The sequence below is a fragment of the Apium graveolens genome, chromosome 4, assembly GCF_009905375.1.
Source record: "Apium graveolens cultivar Ventura chromosome 4, ASM990537v1, whole genome shotgun sequence".
Lineage (NCBI taxonomy): Eukaryota > Viridiplantae > Streptophyta > Magnoliopsida > Apiales > Apiaceae > Apium > Apium graveolens.
The window spans coordinates 83,545,967-83,560,077 of record NC_133650.1 but is presented as its reverse complement, the minus strand read 5'-3'; the positions used below and the strand labels follow the sequence as shown (position 1 = coordinate 83,560,077).

Sequence of the window (14,111 nt, the reverse complement as noted above, 5' to 3'; positions counted from 1 at the left end):
ACATGCAAGTACTAGTTGTTCTCTCTCTTGTTGGCGCAAGTAGCTTTAGAAACTAAGGCAAGGAAGCATCCTTATTCCTTCTAGGAGAAAGTAATTCTCTACTACTCCCTTGTAGGTGCACGTTGTATCATATTCTAAGGCAAGAAACCCTTGTAGGCACTAGTGGAAGGTATTTTCTCAAGAAATGATATAGGCGCAACTTGGACAACAAATGCAAGCTGTCAATCAATTTAATGGATAATATTAAGCCAAGTAGATGTTTTCCTCTCTCCAAGCTACCAGTCTATATAATCAAAAAGATGCAAATTGGAATTGCATCTCGCCAACAGTGAAAAGTGCGAAGCTCTTGCAAATTATTCTCAGCATACAAAAATATTGATTTGACAAGGAAAGGTCATGCCTAATTGATTACTCACCATTAAAGCCTTACATATTTGATTGCACTCATCATTTATAACATCTTTGATTGTATCAATTTTTATTTGATAAGAGTTATAGTATTTAGAGTGATAGAAAGAAGCCATTAGTTTGATATCTTTTATATTTGTATTGGCTCTTTCTTTGTGTAACTTTGAATCTATATTCAAAGGTGTAAGCAAATTTTTGTGGTTTAATTTCTTTATATATGAATTATTCCGTGAAATCTCTCGTGTTTGTTTACTTCGTTTTAAAGTTTCAATTTCCGCTGTATTTTAGATTTAAAAATGAAGAACTTATATTCACCCCCTGTACGCCTTTTGGACCTAACATAGTCATAGTTCCAAATTTATCTAGCCCAATTTCAGTATAACACCCCTAACACCAATCCACGGCTCATTTGAATTAGGCTGTTTCAATTGCCTAATCAGAAGATTATGAATGCGCTGGTGTTGGAACTTGAAATGAAGCATCTTCAACAAATTCCCAAAACAAGATTTACTAAGTTCGGAGAGTTGTTCAGCAGACAAAGAGTCCTTGATGTCGATGATGGGATAATACTTGTTAAATATAACAATTTTAGCATCATCGTGATCTTCAACATCAATTGTATACTTAAAACTCTATTCAAAAACAAAAATAACAAGAAAAAAACTCAAAATTAAAACCAAAATCACATATGTAATTCATAATTACAATAATTGAATCAAAAAAACTAACTATGAATATTAGAATCCAAAATAAGAAGGTACCCGATTCTAAATCAAAACAGGAGTTATGACAACTTAACTGTGTATATAACAAAATAAAAAAAATGTACAAAAAGCATTTTGTATTGAAAAAAAACTTAATACTACATTAGCAACAATAAGCATGTACAATATTTAAAACAAAACTTATCGTATTTGTCCAAATAACTACGAAATACTCTACTATTATTTAATATAAAAATAGAGCCCTATACGTAAAATAACATTAATAATGCAATATGACAACTGAGATGTGACATGATTATAAGATTGTACAAATCCATTTAAATCATTACAAGGACTAAAAGGTAAAAATCAACTTGAAGAAGTAAATGTAATAAAATAAAATTTTCAAATATTACACTAATTCAAGTACTAGATATTTAAATACGTATCGTAACTAAAACTACCTATAAATAAATCAACTAAAATTAATGAGACTTGAATAATCTACTTGTAACCAAAATAATCAAAAAAATATTACAAATTAACTGATCAAAAATAGCATGAATACAAGAATTAATACACAAAAATAGAAAACAATTTTTAAACATAAGAATAAGTAGATTTATTAAGTGTCTTTTGTAGCTTTCAATGGATAACCACAGTTATCTATCCGTTGAAAGAGTAGCTTATATGAATAAGTATGTTGCACATTCTACACACTAAAATAGCTGGGGGATTCAGGAGTTTTAGTTATTTCTAAGTCATGTTGACTACTAGCAAGATATAAAAAATAGGTGGGTTAAGTGTAAATATAAAATGCCTTGTAATTTTGTATAAGTGAAAGAATATCAACTTCTAAGGAAATAACTTCAACTGCTAATCTACAAAGTTTCAACGGATGACTTTACAAGCTTCAACGTATAACTCAATATAACGGATATCGGTTAAAGCTGTCAACAGATATTATCAAGAAAGTTGCAACGGATGACACCAATAAAGTGTCAACGAATAACCTCTAAGAAGCTTCAACAGATGATCAACAAGATAGCAGTTGATAGGGACTTGACAGAAGCTGACAGAGTCACATGGGTTGATAGTGCATAAAAGGAATGTGGCAGCCTGATTGCAGGTGTTAGAAGAAAATGAAGCATTTCCATTTCCATGCAAGACAAGCTTGTTCAAAGATTCTGTATCTAACTTGGATTGCATTGGATAGAGAAATGAAGAAATATGTGAATGGATCTAGATGATAGGAATATTGTTCTTGCCTGATTGTACATGTAACTTGGTGATATATAAATGAAGAGTAACAAGTAACTAAGAACTTAATCAACTAGAACAACAAGTAGAAAGCAAGTTGTATCTCTAGAAATACTCTCAGGTTCTAAGTTGTAAAGTTTACTTGTAAGAAGCTGTGTGCATTCTTGTATCACATAGATTTTCTCAATATATACATCTCTGGTGGAAATACAAATCCACCAGAAAGTTTTAAACTTGTGTTTATTTACTTAATGTTTGTTGAATACTTTTCAAGTCTTATTTGCACTCCTGCATATTCAAAACATCGTTGCATATTTAAGAAATATTTTTTTAGAAAAGCAAAAAGTCCAGAATTCCATTCAACCCCCTTCTATAATTCTGTTTTTGTATTGTTAGGGAATAATAATTAGTATCAGAGCAAGCTCTTAACACACAAATAGTTTAAAATCAAAGAAATCAAACAACATGAGCAAAAAAGATGTTGGAGTAAAGATCCCACTTCCGGACAAAGACAATTATCATCACTAGAAAGTGAATATGCACCTTCATCTACTCTCTCAAGACGAAAACTATGTCAACTACATAGAGAATGGACCTCATATTCCTCGAGGGGATGCAACAGAAGCTGGTGAAGTAACTGGAAATGAACAAACAATTCCAAAGCCTAAGTCAGAATTGACTGATGAAGACATTGAAGCAGTTCATTAGGACAAAAGGGCCATGAACATTTTGTTCAATGGTCTTTGTAATATACATGAATTTTAGATGATGATGATGATAATAATAATAATAATAATAATAATAATAATAATAATAATAATAATAATAATAATTGGATTAGAACTACAGTGATTTTGATTTATTCGCTAATTAGAAAAAAAAGGATAACGATAAAATACTTGTTCAATCATTGAAATTCTAATAATTATAGGAAGTTACAACACTATATAAATCCTTCAAAGACAATCTTCTTTATTATATTATAAAACCTAATTGAGAGAGAGGAAGAGTAGGCGGTCGGGGAGAAAAACTGAGTACAGAAGCAGGAGAGAGGAGAGAAGTTGCAGAGGGGAGTGACAGAGAAATATAGTAAATCGTGAACAATACACAAGGAAAAAGGTATACAATTCTATTCTAAATAATCTCATTTGCATTGTTTTTACATATTTGGATAGAAACCTACAATATGTATATCAAATAAATTGCATGTTAATGAAACTTTAGTTCGCGTGGGTTAAGTCACGAAAATTGAATATTAACATTAACATCTGTAATCATACATGAACAATTAAACTTTAATCCATCACAAGTCTTAGAATTTATTGATACAATTATAGTGTGAAGATTTGTTAGGACTAATTTTAATAGAAGTAAAAATTGTAAGTTGATAATTTAAAATATTTAATAATTTGCCCTACTCTGTTTTCTATATGATAGAAATAAACTTTGTTATCAAAATCAAACTTATGAACTTGTGTCAAAAGAAAAAAGAGAGAAGGAACTAGTGTTATCATTAGGTTATTATAATAATATTTTTCTAGATGATTATAACACCTACCTAACGCATGATGCATTACTTTAATTATTTCATGATATGCCTATAGTTCATGAACAATGTTGATTTATTTAAATTCATGATATTCTTCAGTTGTGTACATAATTTTATATATTAAAATATAATTGATTATGGTTATTAGATTTGTAGTAATACAATATTTAATTATTTTGGTGATTAGATCGAGACTCGTGAGTTTAGTGGATTCGTGAATTTTGTGGATATTTGGGTTTACTACTTTTAGGTACGGATTCTGTCCATTTCTATTCCGCGCTACTCCTCGTATTCATTATATTTATTTGATTCGTTCCGTTCTACCTTTTGTTCATTCTGTTAATATTTGATTTGGCCATTTTAACTTCCGAAAATTATTTTGAAAATTAATTTTGAAAATTTTAAATATCTGTTATGCGGTTTTTAAAAATTATTTATGACACCCTCTGTTTTGGAAATCTGAATTATTGGTTTGAAATGATTTTAAATTTTGCGAGAATATTTTTATTTTGAACCCTTAGTGTGATTTAGGGTATACCGAGTTAACCAGCTGTAGGGGTAATACAGCCATGTCATTGCGGCACCAGTGACATGACATTTCTGTGACATTGTGATTGGTCACGGCGTATCCTTCTGTTAGCTCTTGGGAGGAGCTTTTGCGCATTTGATATTTGTTCAGGATACGTGGGTGAACCCAGAGTTTGATTTGTGATTTGATTTATGGTGACATTGTATATGCCGTACACGTTATCCATTCTGTTGCACACATTACGTACCCTATAATGTGTGTATTTGTATCTGTTCTGATCTCGATATGAAATATCCTAACCCTCGTTGCTTCAACCTTACTTATTTTTAAAATTGTTGTTTTATTATAAATTGCTGATTATTTATTTCTGATCTCTTATCTTATAAATTGTATTCCAAATCCGTACTGGGCGTTTGGCTCATGCCGTATTCTCTTTCTGGCAGGTGCTTAGGGGGATCTGGGACTGTGCGATGGTGAGCTACCCTATTTATTATTTAGAATTTCAGACTTTATCAGTATCTAGATTTAATTATATTTTTAGAGATTTCAATATTTATATTATTGGTTTAGACAGTTTGGAGATTTAATATTATTTTGGAGATTTTAAACTGTTTAATTATTATTTAGAAATATATTAGTGCTTTGTTTGCAGATTTATGGATTTTAAATAATATCTCATTTTATTTAAAAGAAGGGGGTATTACAGATATGGCAGCAGAGCTTAGGTTCTTTCTTGTAGAAAACCTATTTAGGTTGACCTGTGAGTTTGGGTAGACGATAGGATGGGTGTTCTATTTAATTTCGTTTCATTCTGCTCTTTATCATTTCATTCTGCTTCATCATTTTGAAATTTGTTTTGTTAGTCCCTTAACAATATGACAAGAATTACAGAAGGGGGGTTGAATGGAATTCTTGAAACTTTTTCGTAAAATAAAATGTTCTAACTCAAATATAAATATAAGTGTATTGATTAGCACAATGCGGAATAAAAACTTAAGTGAATCAAAACACAAGTAATTAAAAACAAGAGTCTTTAAAAACTTTCTGGTGGATTTGAATAATTCCATCAGAGATATATATTATATATCGAGAGAACCCTGTGTGCAGCAATGCTCACAGCTGCTTACAACAATTGAACTTCTAAGACTACAGAGAAATGCTAAGAATCCTGCTTATAAATGTTTCTCTGCTTTCTTACTTAGACCGATGGTGTCTTAGTTACTACTACTTGGTTTATATATCACCAAGATTACAAAGTAATAAGACAAGATAATAAAATAAAAACTATCTAGTCTATTACAATGCTACTTCATTACTCTATTCCAGCATCTTTGAATATCTTCATAATAGCATGGAAATGACAATGCTTCTTTGTTCTCGAAAACCCAGTTAAATAGGCTACCACATTCCATTTACATCCACTCGACGCATGTGACTGTGTTGTCACTGTCAACAGATATTTGAATTCTTTATCCGTCGGGTTCATGATCATCCGTCGAGTTATTGATCATCCGTCGGGTTGTCTATTTGATCATCCATCAACTTCATTGTAGGTTATCTGTCGGGTAGCAAACTGGCACTTGATTTCATTTCATTTATGCAGAATTACAAGACATCATCTATGTACAATTAATCAACCTATTCTGCATATCTAGTTAAAGTCAACATGACTTGAATACTACTTACAGAATCTATACAATGGTGAATGCAGAAATATGCTACAGACTTATTGTTACATAAGCTACTCACTCGATGGATAATAAGTCATCATCCGTCGGGACTATAAATCTTATCCGTCGAGTGTTACATTATTTCACTAAGTAAAATCTACTAAGGTGTTTTGTTCATGAAATCATCAAGTATACAACATATACACAACAATATCCCCCAATTTATGTCTACTGAAATTGTAGCCATAAATTAAGAGATACTTGATGATAACAAAACACCCTAAAAATATGACTTTAAGAGAAAGTAGATATTACTGAAAAGTGCTTCAATTAACAAAAATGTACAAAGTTTTGCTCACAGTCATTTTTCAAGATGCTCCTCTAGCCTGAGCAGATTTGTCTAGTTTCTTGAAGGTCTGGATCTATTTTCAAGCTTTCTGTTATTTTCCTCAATCTGATTTTGGAGCTGCCTGTGGAATTCCAGATCATCAGATTCTGAGAGATTTAGCTTTCCTTGCATTTCTAAAAGAGTCTCATTGCTAGAGATGCTCAATTGGTCTTATAATCTGAAGAATCTTCTCACACCTTTATCATCTATGAACTCCATCAGCCAGTAGGGCCTTAGATGCACTCTTCTCCCTGTGTAAGCGATGATTAGAGTCTTTGGGAGTGCATCTTTAGCTCTAACACTCCTTAGTTCTTCAATCTTCTTCAATACCAATCTTCTTGTAGTAATGTTGAACCTAAAGTTCTTCTTGAAGGATGAATAAACTTTAATTAGTACAGCTTGGCTTTCTTGAAGGATTCTGTGAAGAGGCCACTGAATCTCCTTTCCTCCTTTGTACTTGAACACTAACCTTTCAGGTAGGTTTCTGTATGCATCAATTCCTCTCACTTCATCCAGTTCATCCACATAGAGGTTTAGATCAGAAAATTCTTTGATGTCACACAAGTACAGATAGTCTCCCTTACTGACTTTAGATTGAGCTTTGACTTAAGATTTGGATTTGAGAGGTGACAGCTTTACTTTCTTGACTGCTCTTGACTTTGTTCTTTTTAGCTTGCTAAGGATTGGTAAATTGAAGTCAGGAATTGGTATATTCTCCCATTCTATTGGCTCATCTTTGGGCACAATAGGTTCACCATGAATATTCTTGTAGGGATCCACCACCCTGATATCTTCAAATACCACAGAGGGCTTTGATGCTTGAGTTGTAGATGGTGTGGATTCCTTAGGAAATTGATCTTCCAATTCCTTGTCAACAATATCCAGTTTCCTTTTAGTTCTTTTAGCCAATTCCTTCTTTCTTGGAGATTTCTTCTGTTGTTCAACTTGCTTCTTTGATTCAATAGCTTCAGATGGTTGAGAAGGAATTTGTTGTGATGAATTTACAGCATGTAGCTTGGCCAAGATAGCAATCTGCTCTTTCTTTTGTTTAGTCTTTTTAGCATCCAGAGCAGCTTGCTTCTTTTCCTGCTTCAATCTAGCCTTTTCTTCTCTCTTTGCTTGAGCAAATTGAGGATGTCCAGCTACCACACAATTTTTTTTCCCATTTTTGAAAATCTTGGCAATTCTTCTTTTGGAAGCTGAATCAGCTGGATCTTTGTATAAAGAAATTGACCTTGATAGAAGCTTCTTTTCATCAGGCTTAGGTGTCTCATACACAGTGTCCAAAGGGTTCTTCAATGATGATTTTGAGTAGTTTACCCTTGGTTTAAGAATTATTTCAGCCTTTGGAGATTTGATGCAGGAAGATTGTCCTCTTTCCAGATAGTTCATGCTCATCTCATTCACACTAATTTTCTTGACTTGAGAGTGATGGATGGCTGACTTAACTGGCTCCTTGATAATTTCAAACTTCTTCTGTATTTCCTCATCAATCTTCTCCCAGTTGACTAAACTCAACTTTTCCTTATCAACTGCTCTTAAGTTGGTTGCTGCTGCATTGATCAGATCTATACTATCTATAACTGATGGTTTTGAGATAGTAATTGAAGGTATAATTACTTTACTGATTTAAATTTGAAGCCTCTCCCCCTCACTTGATCTTTTCTCCCCTTTTTGTTATCATCAATTTGAGTAGAGGAGGGGGTTTGAGCAGCCACCAATTTTTGAAGTAGATCAGTCTGTTGGGCTTGATGGAGATGAAGGGCAGTTAAAGATGCTTCCATGGCTGAAATTCTTGTGTCCAAGGCATCTATCTTGGTTGACATATCAGGATTTTTCCTTAATTGCCTCTTGATGTCAAGCATTGTAGCTTGTGGAAGTTTAGAATCTATCATGTCTGAAATAGCCTTTTTCATCTCCTCAATATCATTCTTCATAGTATTCACATCTCTAGCATGTTGGAAGCCCTGGATTTATTGAAGTTGCAGGGAGGCTAGATGTGCCTGAAGGAGCTTCTTGGTGTTGGCATTGGTAGTGGTTTGAAGAGCAGTATTTGTCTGATTGATTAATTGGATCAGGGTTGTCTTGAAGTAATGCTCATCACAGTGCTTTGAAAATGCCCATGATGGCATACCTGACCTTGAACTTGAGCCTACTTCTCCCCTTATGTCCATTGTTTCATCTTCACTATCCCCACTCCCATCTCCAAAGAAATCAGCTGAACCACCAGTCTCATAGTCCACATCACCAGCTATAGAAGGCAAAGCTGTGATGGCATCCTTAGCTCTCATTATAGACTGTATGGTATGCACCAAATTCAGCATCCTTTCTGCATTGTCATTTCCCAGTTCAGCTAGAAGTTGATAAGCTGGAACAGGGTGAGTAAATGCCTCAGCATCAAGGGAAGTGGAATCTATAATAGCTTTAGGATGCTGAGATAGTCCTTCCCTGTCTGCATCCTGGACATTCATTGACTCACTAGCAATGACATCCATCCTTATTGCTCCAGTACCTGCATTTCTCTCATTTTCTCTCTTTTGTTGCATCTGGGTCTCACCCTGGCTCCCCACCCTCACACCCTCACCTTCACCTACTAAGGTGGGACTCCTCTCACTCTCTTTTACCAATCCTGAAGAAATGGATTGCAGATTTTCACTCATTTCCTCTCCTTTTTCATGGGAGCAACCAGACTCTCACTCAAAACACTCTTCTCTCTCAATCCTAAGAGTGACTGTACAACCACTAAATCTTCTGCACTTGAAATAATTGAAGTTTGAAGTTGTACAGAGATACTCGACGGATGAGTGATATCCATCAAGTGAGAGGTTTTGCTATACGACGGATAACTGCTGTTAGACTTATCCGTCGGGATACAATCACTACTTGACGGATGAGCAATATCCGTCGAGAGAGTAGAAATGAATGAGCTGGGAATAGAAACTATTGTTGACTCTGTGCTGATTGAAGATATTTTAGGCACATATGACACAACAGTTCCTTAAAGAATTGGAAAGTGAGCAAACAAATCATCTAAAAGATGATGCTCACTTGCACTAGATTTTGACTTCCCCAACAGAGTTAAAGAAGGGGAATCAGGAATTGATGTGTTTATCATATCCACATCTATAGAATTTGTTGGTGAGTTTGGTGTTAGAGGTGCTTCTATAACTAGATATTTTGGATGTGACTCCAAATTTATTGGAGTCACATCAAACTGAATTTGTGAAGGTGTAGTGACTGTGTCTTTAGCACCAGTTTGCACAGTGTGTGTACCATGTGCATCCCCAAAGGTTTTTGATTTCTTCTTTCTAGTATAAGTTTGGGGTGAGCTTGCGTCCCTAACCCTCTTAGCATGTGCTCTTGGTTGAGAGCTTTGTTCAATAGCTACATCATTTTGGGAGCATACAGCTAGAAATGAGCTTTTGTCCTTTTTAAGTATTGCAGTTTGTTGGGAAACTGCAGTGTGGCTAGGCTGGGATTCACTCAACTCTTCAACCTTATTCTTAGGGTTTCTTTTATGTTCACCCCTTCCCTCACCTAACTTACCATCCTCATACTCCCCTCTTTGGCTTTAGTGGATTTTTCAACTGGAATCTTTTAGGAGATACCAGAGGGGGCTTTCTTTGATTTGGATTTTGAAATAATTGGAGGTTTGGCAGCTTTGGTAGGCAACTGTTTGGTCATTGACACAGTTGCCATAGCCACACTTGAACTCAAAGAAATTATGGAGGTTGGAATAGTTGTAGGAATAGGTGAACTTACCTCACTTACCTGAGGTGCTTGCATTACAGGAAAATAGAACATTGGCACATCCTTGTGATGATTGGCCCTGTTCAAATCTGCAATGAGCCTTCTCTCTTGAACCCAACACTCTAATTTGTTGTTAGGGTTCTCAAGCACAATCTCTTCACAGAGGTGGTTAGCTAATAACATAAGAAATCTAGCATAATACACATTCTTACCTCTTTTATTTAACTATCTTAATTTAAAACCTAACTCAAACAAGACAAGGTCACTGAAATTGTAGAATTTATCTGTAACTAGAATGTAGAGCATGTTAAGCATGGAAATATTCACCGAATCAAAATCACTGATCTTTCCTGAGAAAACCTTTGTAACTACATCACACAAGAAACTCCACTCTTTCATAAGACCCATTCTCCTAATATCACTCAGTTTAGAAGTAGGAAGTACATAGTGCATGGAATTAAGCATACTGATTATATCAGTGTCAGTGTGTGGTGAAGTCACATTGTTATCAGGAATTTTGAAACATGCTTTTATCACATCACTATTGATACAAAATTCTTTACCTTTAATGGTTAGAGTGATGGTCTTATCTGTAGAGTTGTAGGTAGCAGTGGTCCACATCTCTTCAACAACTTCACAGAAGATTGTGGGTGATTCCAGCATGGCATAGTTGAGCTTGCAACTCTTCACAAAGTCCATCGTCTTGTGATAATCTCCAGATTGCTGAATACCCTTGTTCACTAGTACGGTGAAATTGTTCTCTCATAAATGAACCCAGTTTGAGACATAATCTTTACAACAGGTGCCATTATTAGAGAATAAGAGCTTGAAGAGAAAGAGAGTAAGTGCTTTGAGAGAGAATGAAATTAGAGCAGTTGAATTGAGAATGATAAAAGAAAAACAATTGCAATGAAATAAGCTTTTATACTATCTCAAAAATAACTGATAAAAAAATAATGAAGTAAAATAAAGTAACCAATAGAAATTGCCTAAAATAGCCATTTAAAAATAAACTGTAAAAATTCCACCCATTATCCGTCGTGTTATGCTTACAAACTGTAAGTATACTCGATGGATAAAGTACAAGGAATTAACGGCTGAGATTAAGACAATTCGACGGATGAGGATAAACTGTTATCCGTCGAGACATAAAATATTCTAGAAACATAATAGATTTTTGTTAGCAAATAATATATCGACGGATGATCAAACTCGACGGATAAAGATCATCCGTCGAGATGTAAATTTTTGACTTAGCCAAAATTTCATCCAAGACTGAAAAATCAATTAAATTTCTGGCTGCATTTCAACTTGCAAAATAACTCAGATAGATTTTAAGAGTAGAGTCGGCCAAACGAGCGGTTTGGATCGGCCCGCTCGCTATTCGGCTCGCCAGAAATTCGTACAATTCGCCTCGAGATGTGCCGAGTCACTATTCGGATCGAACCGGCAATTAAAATGAACCGAGCACGAATTAACAATCTGAAAACCGTAACCGGCCCGTAACCAAACCGGCCCGGCACGCCTTAATCGTCAACGAATTTGCAAGCACGAACCGGCACGGCTCGAACCGGCACGGCTCGCATAGTATCACCTTGTCTGCAAACTCAGAATCTTTCCTCCTAGCACAAGCTAAAGTCCAAGTGTTTTGACAAAAGCTAGTGACTTCGACAATAATCAAAAGCATAAGCACAGCATAAGCCCCATGAAAAACAACAAATCTACAAGTCATAAATACAAACAATGTGGCTAAATGATGGGCAATAAAAAGAATATCACTTGGGTAAAACAGTAAATAATGAATGAGGTCCATCAAAAAATAAGCAATACTGTAATCAAGAATAAGGGTCTGGAAAGTAGTGTTGGTTGAAGCAAACCCACGATTTTGATCGGAAAGTAAGGCTTTTCCGGCGAGAAAAACGGCCGGAGAGCCATGGAAGTAGGAGATTAAGCAGCTTGCAGCTTCGGGTCGGAGCTTGGAGGTCCAGTTATTGAAAATGAGGAAGTGGGCTAGGAGATATATTGTGAGATAGAATGAAAAGAAGACAAGGAGATCTGGAGCGGCCGTCAACGAATTTGCAAGCACGAACCGGCACGGCTCGCATTCGCCTAACTCGCCTAACTCGGGAAACTCGCCTAATTCGCGAGCCGATCCCGGGTTATCACTTTATCAAACCGGCACGACTCGGCTCGGCTCGTTCAATTCTACGTGTCGTTCACGAGTTACTGGCTAATTGATTCGGCTCGCTTGAAACTCGGCACGGCCCGGACGGCCCGACCGTCTGGCCACCTCTATTTAAGAGTAATTAAGCTTACCTAACTCACTTACCAACCTTGAAAAGGTGGATTCATCCAGTGGCTTGGTAAAGATATCTGCAAGCTGCTTCTCACTTGGAACAAAATGTAGTTCCACAGTACCATTCATTACATGTTCCCTTATGAAATGGTACTTGATATCTATGTGCTTTGTCCTTGAATATTGTATTGGATTTTCAGTGATGGCAATTGCACTTGTGTTATCACAAAAAAATAGGAATCCTTTCAACTTGCAAACCATAGTCTAGCAATTAATTTTTCATCCATAATATCTGTGCACAACAACTACCAGCAGCAATATATTCAGCTTCAGCTGTAGAAGTAGAAACTGAATTTTACTTTTTACTGAACCAGGACACAAGCTTGTTTCCTAGAAATTGACAGGTTCCTGTTGTACTTTTTCTATCAATTCTACAACCTGCATAATCTGCATCTGAATAACCAGTTAGATCAAAACCAGAATCTCTAGGGTACCAAATGCCAAGATTTGGTGTTCCCTTGAGATATCTGAAAATTCTCTTAATAGCTATTAAAAGAGATTCTCTAGAATTAACCTGAAATCTAGCACATAAACATGTAGCAACCATTATATATGGCATACTAGTTATCAAGTACAGAAGTGAGCCAACCATGCCTCTATAACTTGAAATATCTACAGACTTCTCAGTAGTGTTTAAATTAAGCTTAGTTGCAGTGGCCATGGGAGTTTTTGCAGATGTGCAATCCATTAGATCAAACTTCTTTAAAAGATCAAAAATATATTTAGTTTGACTAATGAATATTCCATCACTAACTTGCTTAACTTGTAAGCCAAGAAAGTAAGTTAGTTCTCCCATCATACTCATTTCATACTTACTTTGCATCAATTTGGCAAACTTTTTGCAAAGTTTATCATCTGTAGAGCCAAAAATAATATCATCTACATAAATTTGAACAAGTATACTAGAGCCATTAACATTTCTGAAAAATAAAGTTTTATCTAGAGTACCTCTTGTGAAGTGATTTTTTAAAAGGAACTTTGATAAAGTGTCATACCAGGCTCTAGGTGCTTGCTTTAGTCCATAAAGTGCTTTCAAAAGATAATAGACATGTTCTGGAAAATTTGGATCTTCAAAACCAGGAGGTTGACTGATATAGACTTCCTCCTCCAAATCTCCATTCAAAAAGGCACTTTTGACATCCATTTGATAGACCTTGAAATTGGCATGGGCTGCATAGGCTAAGAAGATTCTAATGGCTTCAAGTCTTGCAACAGGAGCAAATGTTTCATCAAAATCAATTCCTTCTTGCTGACAATAGCCCTTAGCAACCAATCTAGCTTTGTTCCTGACTACTATGCCATTTTCATCCATCTTGTTTCTGAATACCCATTTGGTATCTATTGGATTCTTTCCTTTAGGCTTGGGCACCAGCTTCCATACATTATTCCTTTCAAATTGGTTTAGCTCCTCCTGCATAGCTAAAATCCAATCAGGATCCAATAAAGCGTCTTCTACCTTCTTTGGTTCTTCCTTGGAAAGAAAGCTGCTGTATTGAC

At 35.3% G+C, this 14,111-nt stretch overlaps 1 protein-coding gene across 1 annotated transcript; it reads right to left on the bottom strand.

Moving 5' to 3' along the window:
• Positions 1–770: 770 nt before the first annotated feature.
• LOC141718689 (TLC domain-containing protein At5g14285-like) lies at positions 771–13,275 on the bottom strand. Its single transcript, XM_074521069.1, has 3 exons — positions 13,218–13,275; positions 11,853–12,394; positions 771–1,040 (listed from the first exon to the last, which is right to left on the bottom strand). The coding sequence occupies exons 1-3, from the start codon at positions 13,273–13,275 to the stop codon at positions 771–773; spliced, it is 870 nt and encodes a 289-aa protein (XP_074377170.1).
• Positions 13,276–14,111: the final 836 nt, after the last annotated feature.

Excerpts from the sequence above, each read along its gene's own strand:
- LOC141718689 (XM_074521069.1), bottom strand. The coding sequence starts at position 13,275 with ATGGCCACTGCAACTAAGCTTAATTTAAACACTACTGAGAAGTCTGTA. Across the intron at positions 12,395-13,217 it reads GAAGTCTGTAGATATTTCAA|GCGAGTTTCCCGAGTTAGGC; the intron begins GTTATAGAGGCA and ends CTCGCGAATTAG. Across the intron at positions 1,041-11,852 it reads ATTCTGAGTTTGCAGACAAG|AGTTTTAAGTATACAATTGA; the intron begins GTGATACTATGC and ends GTTTTTGAATAG.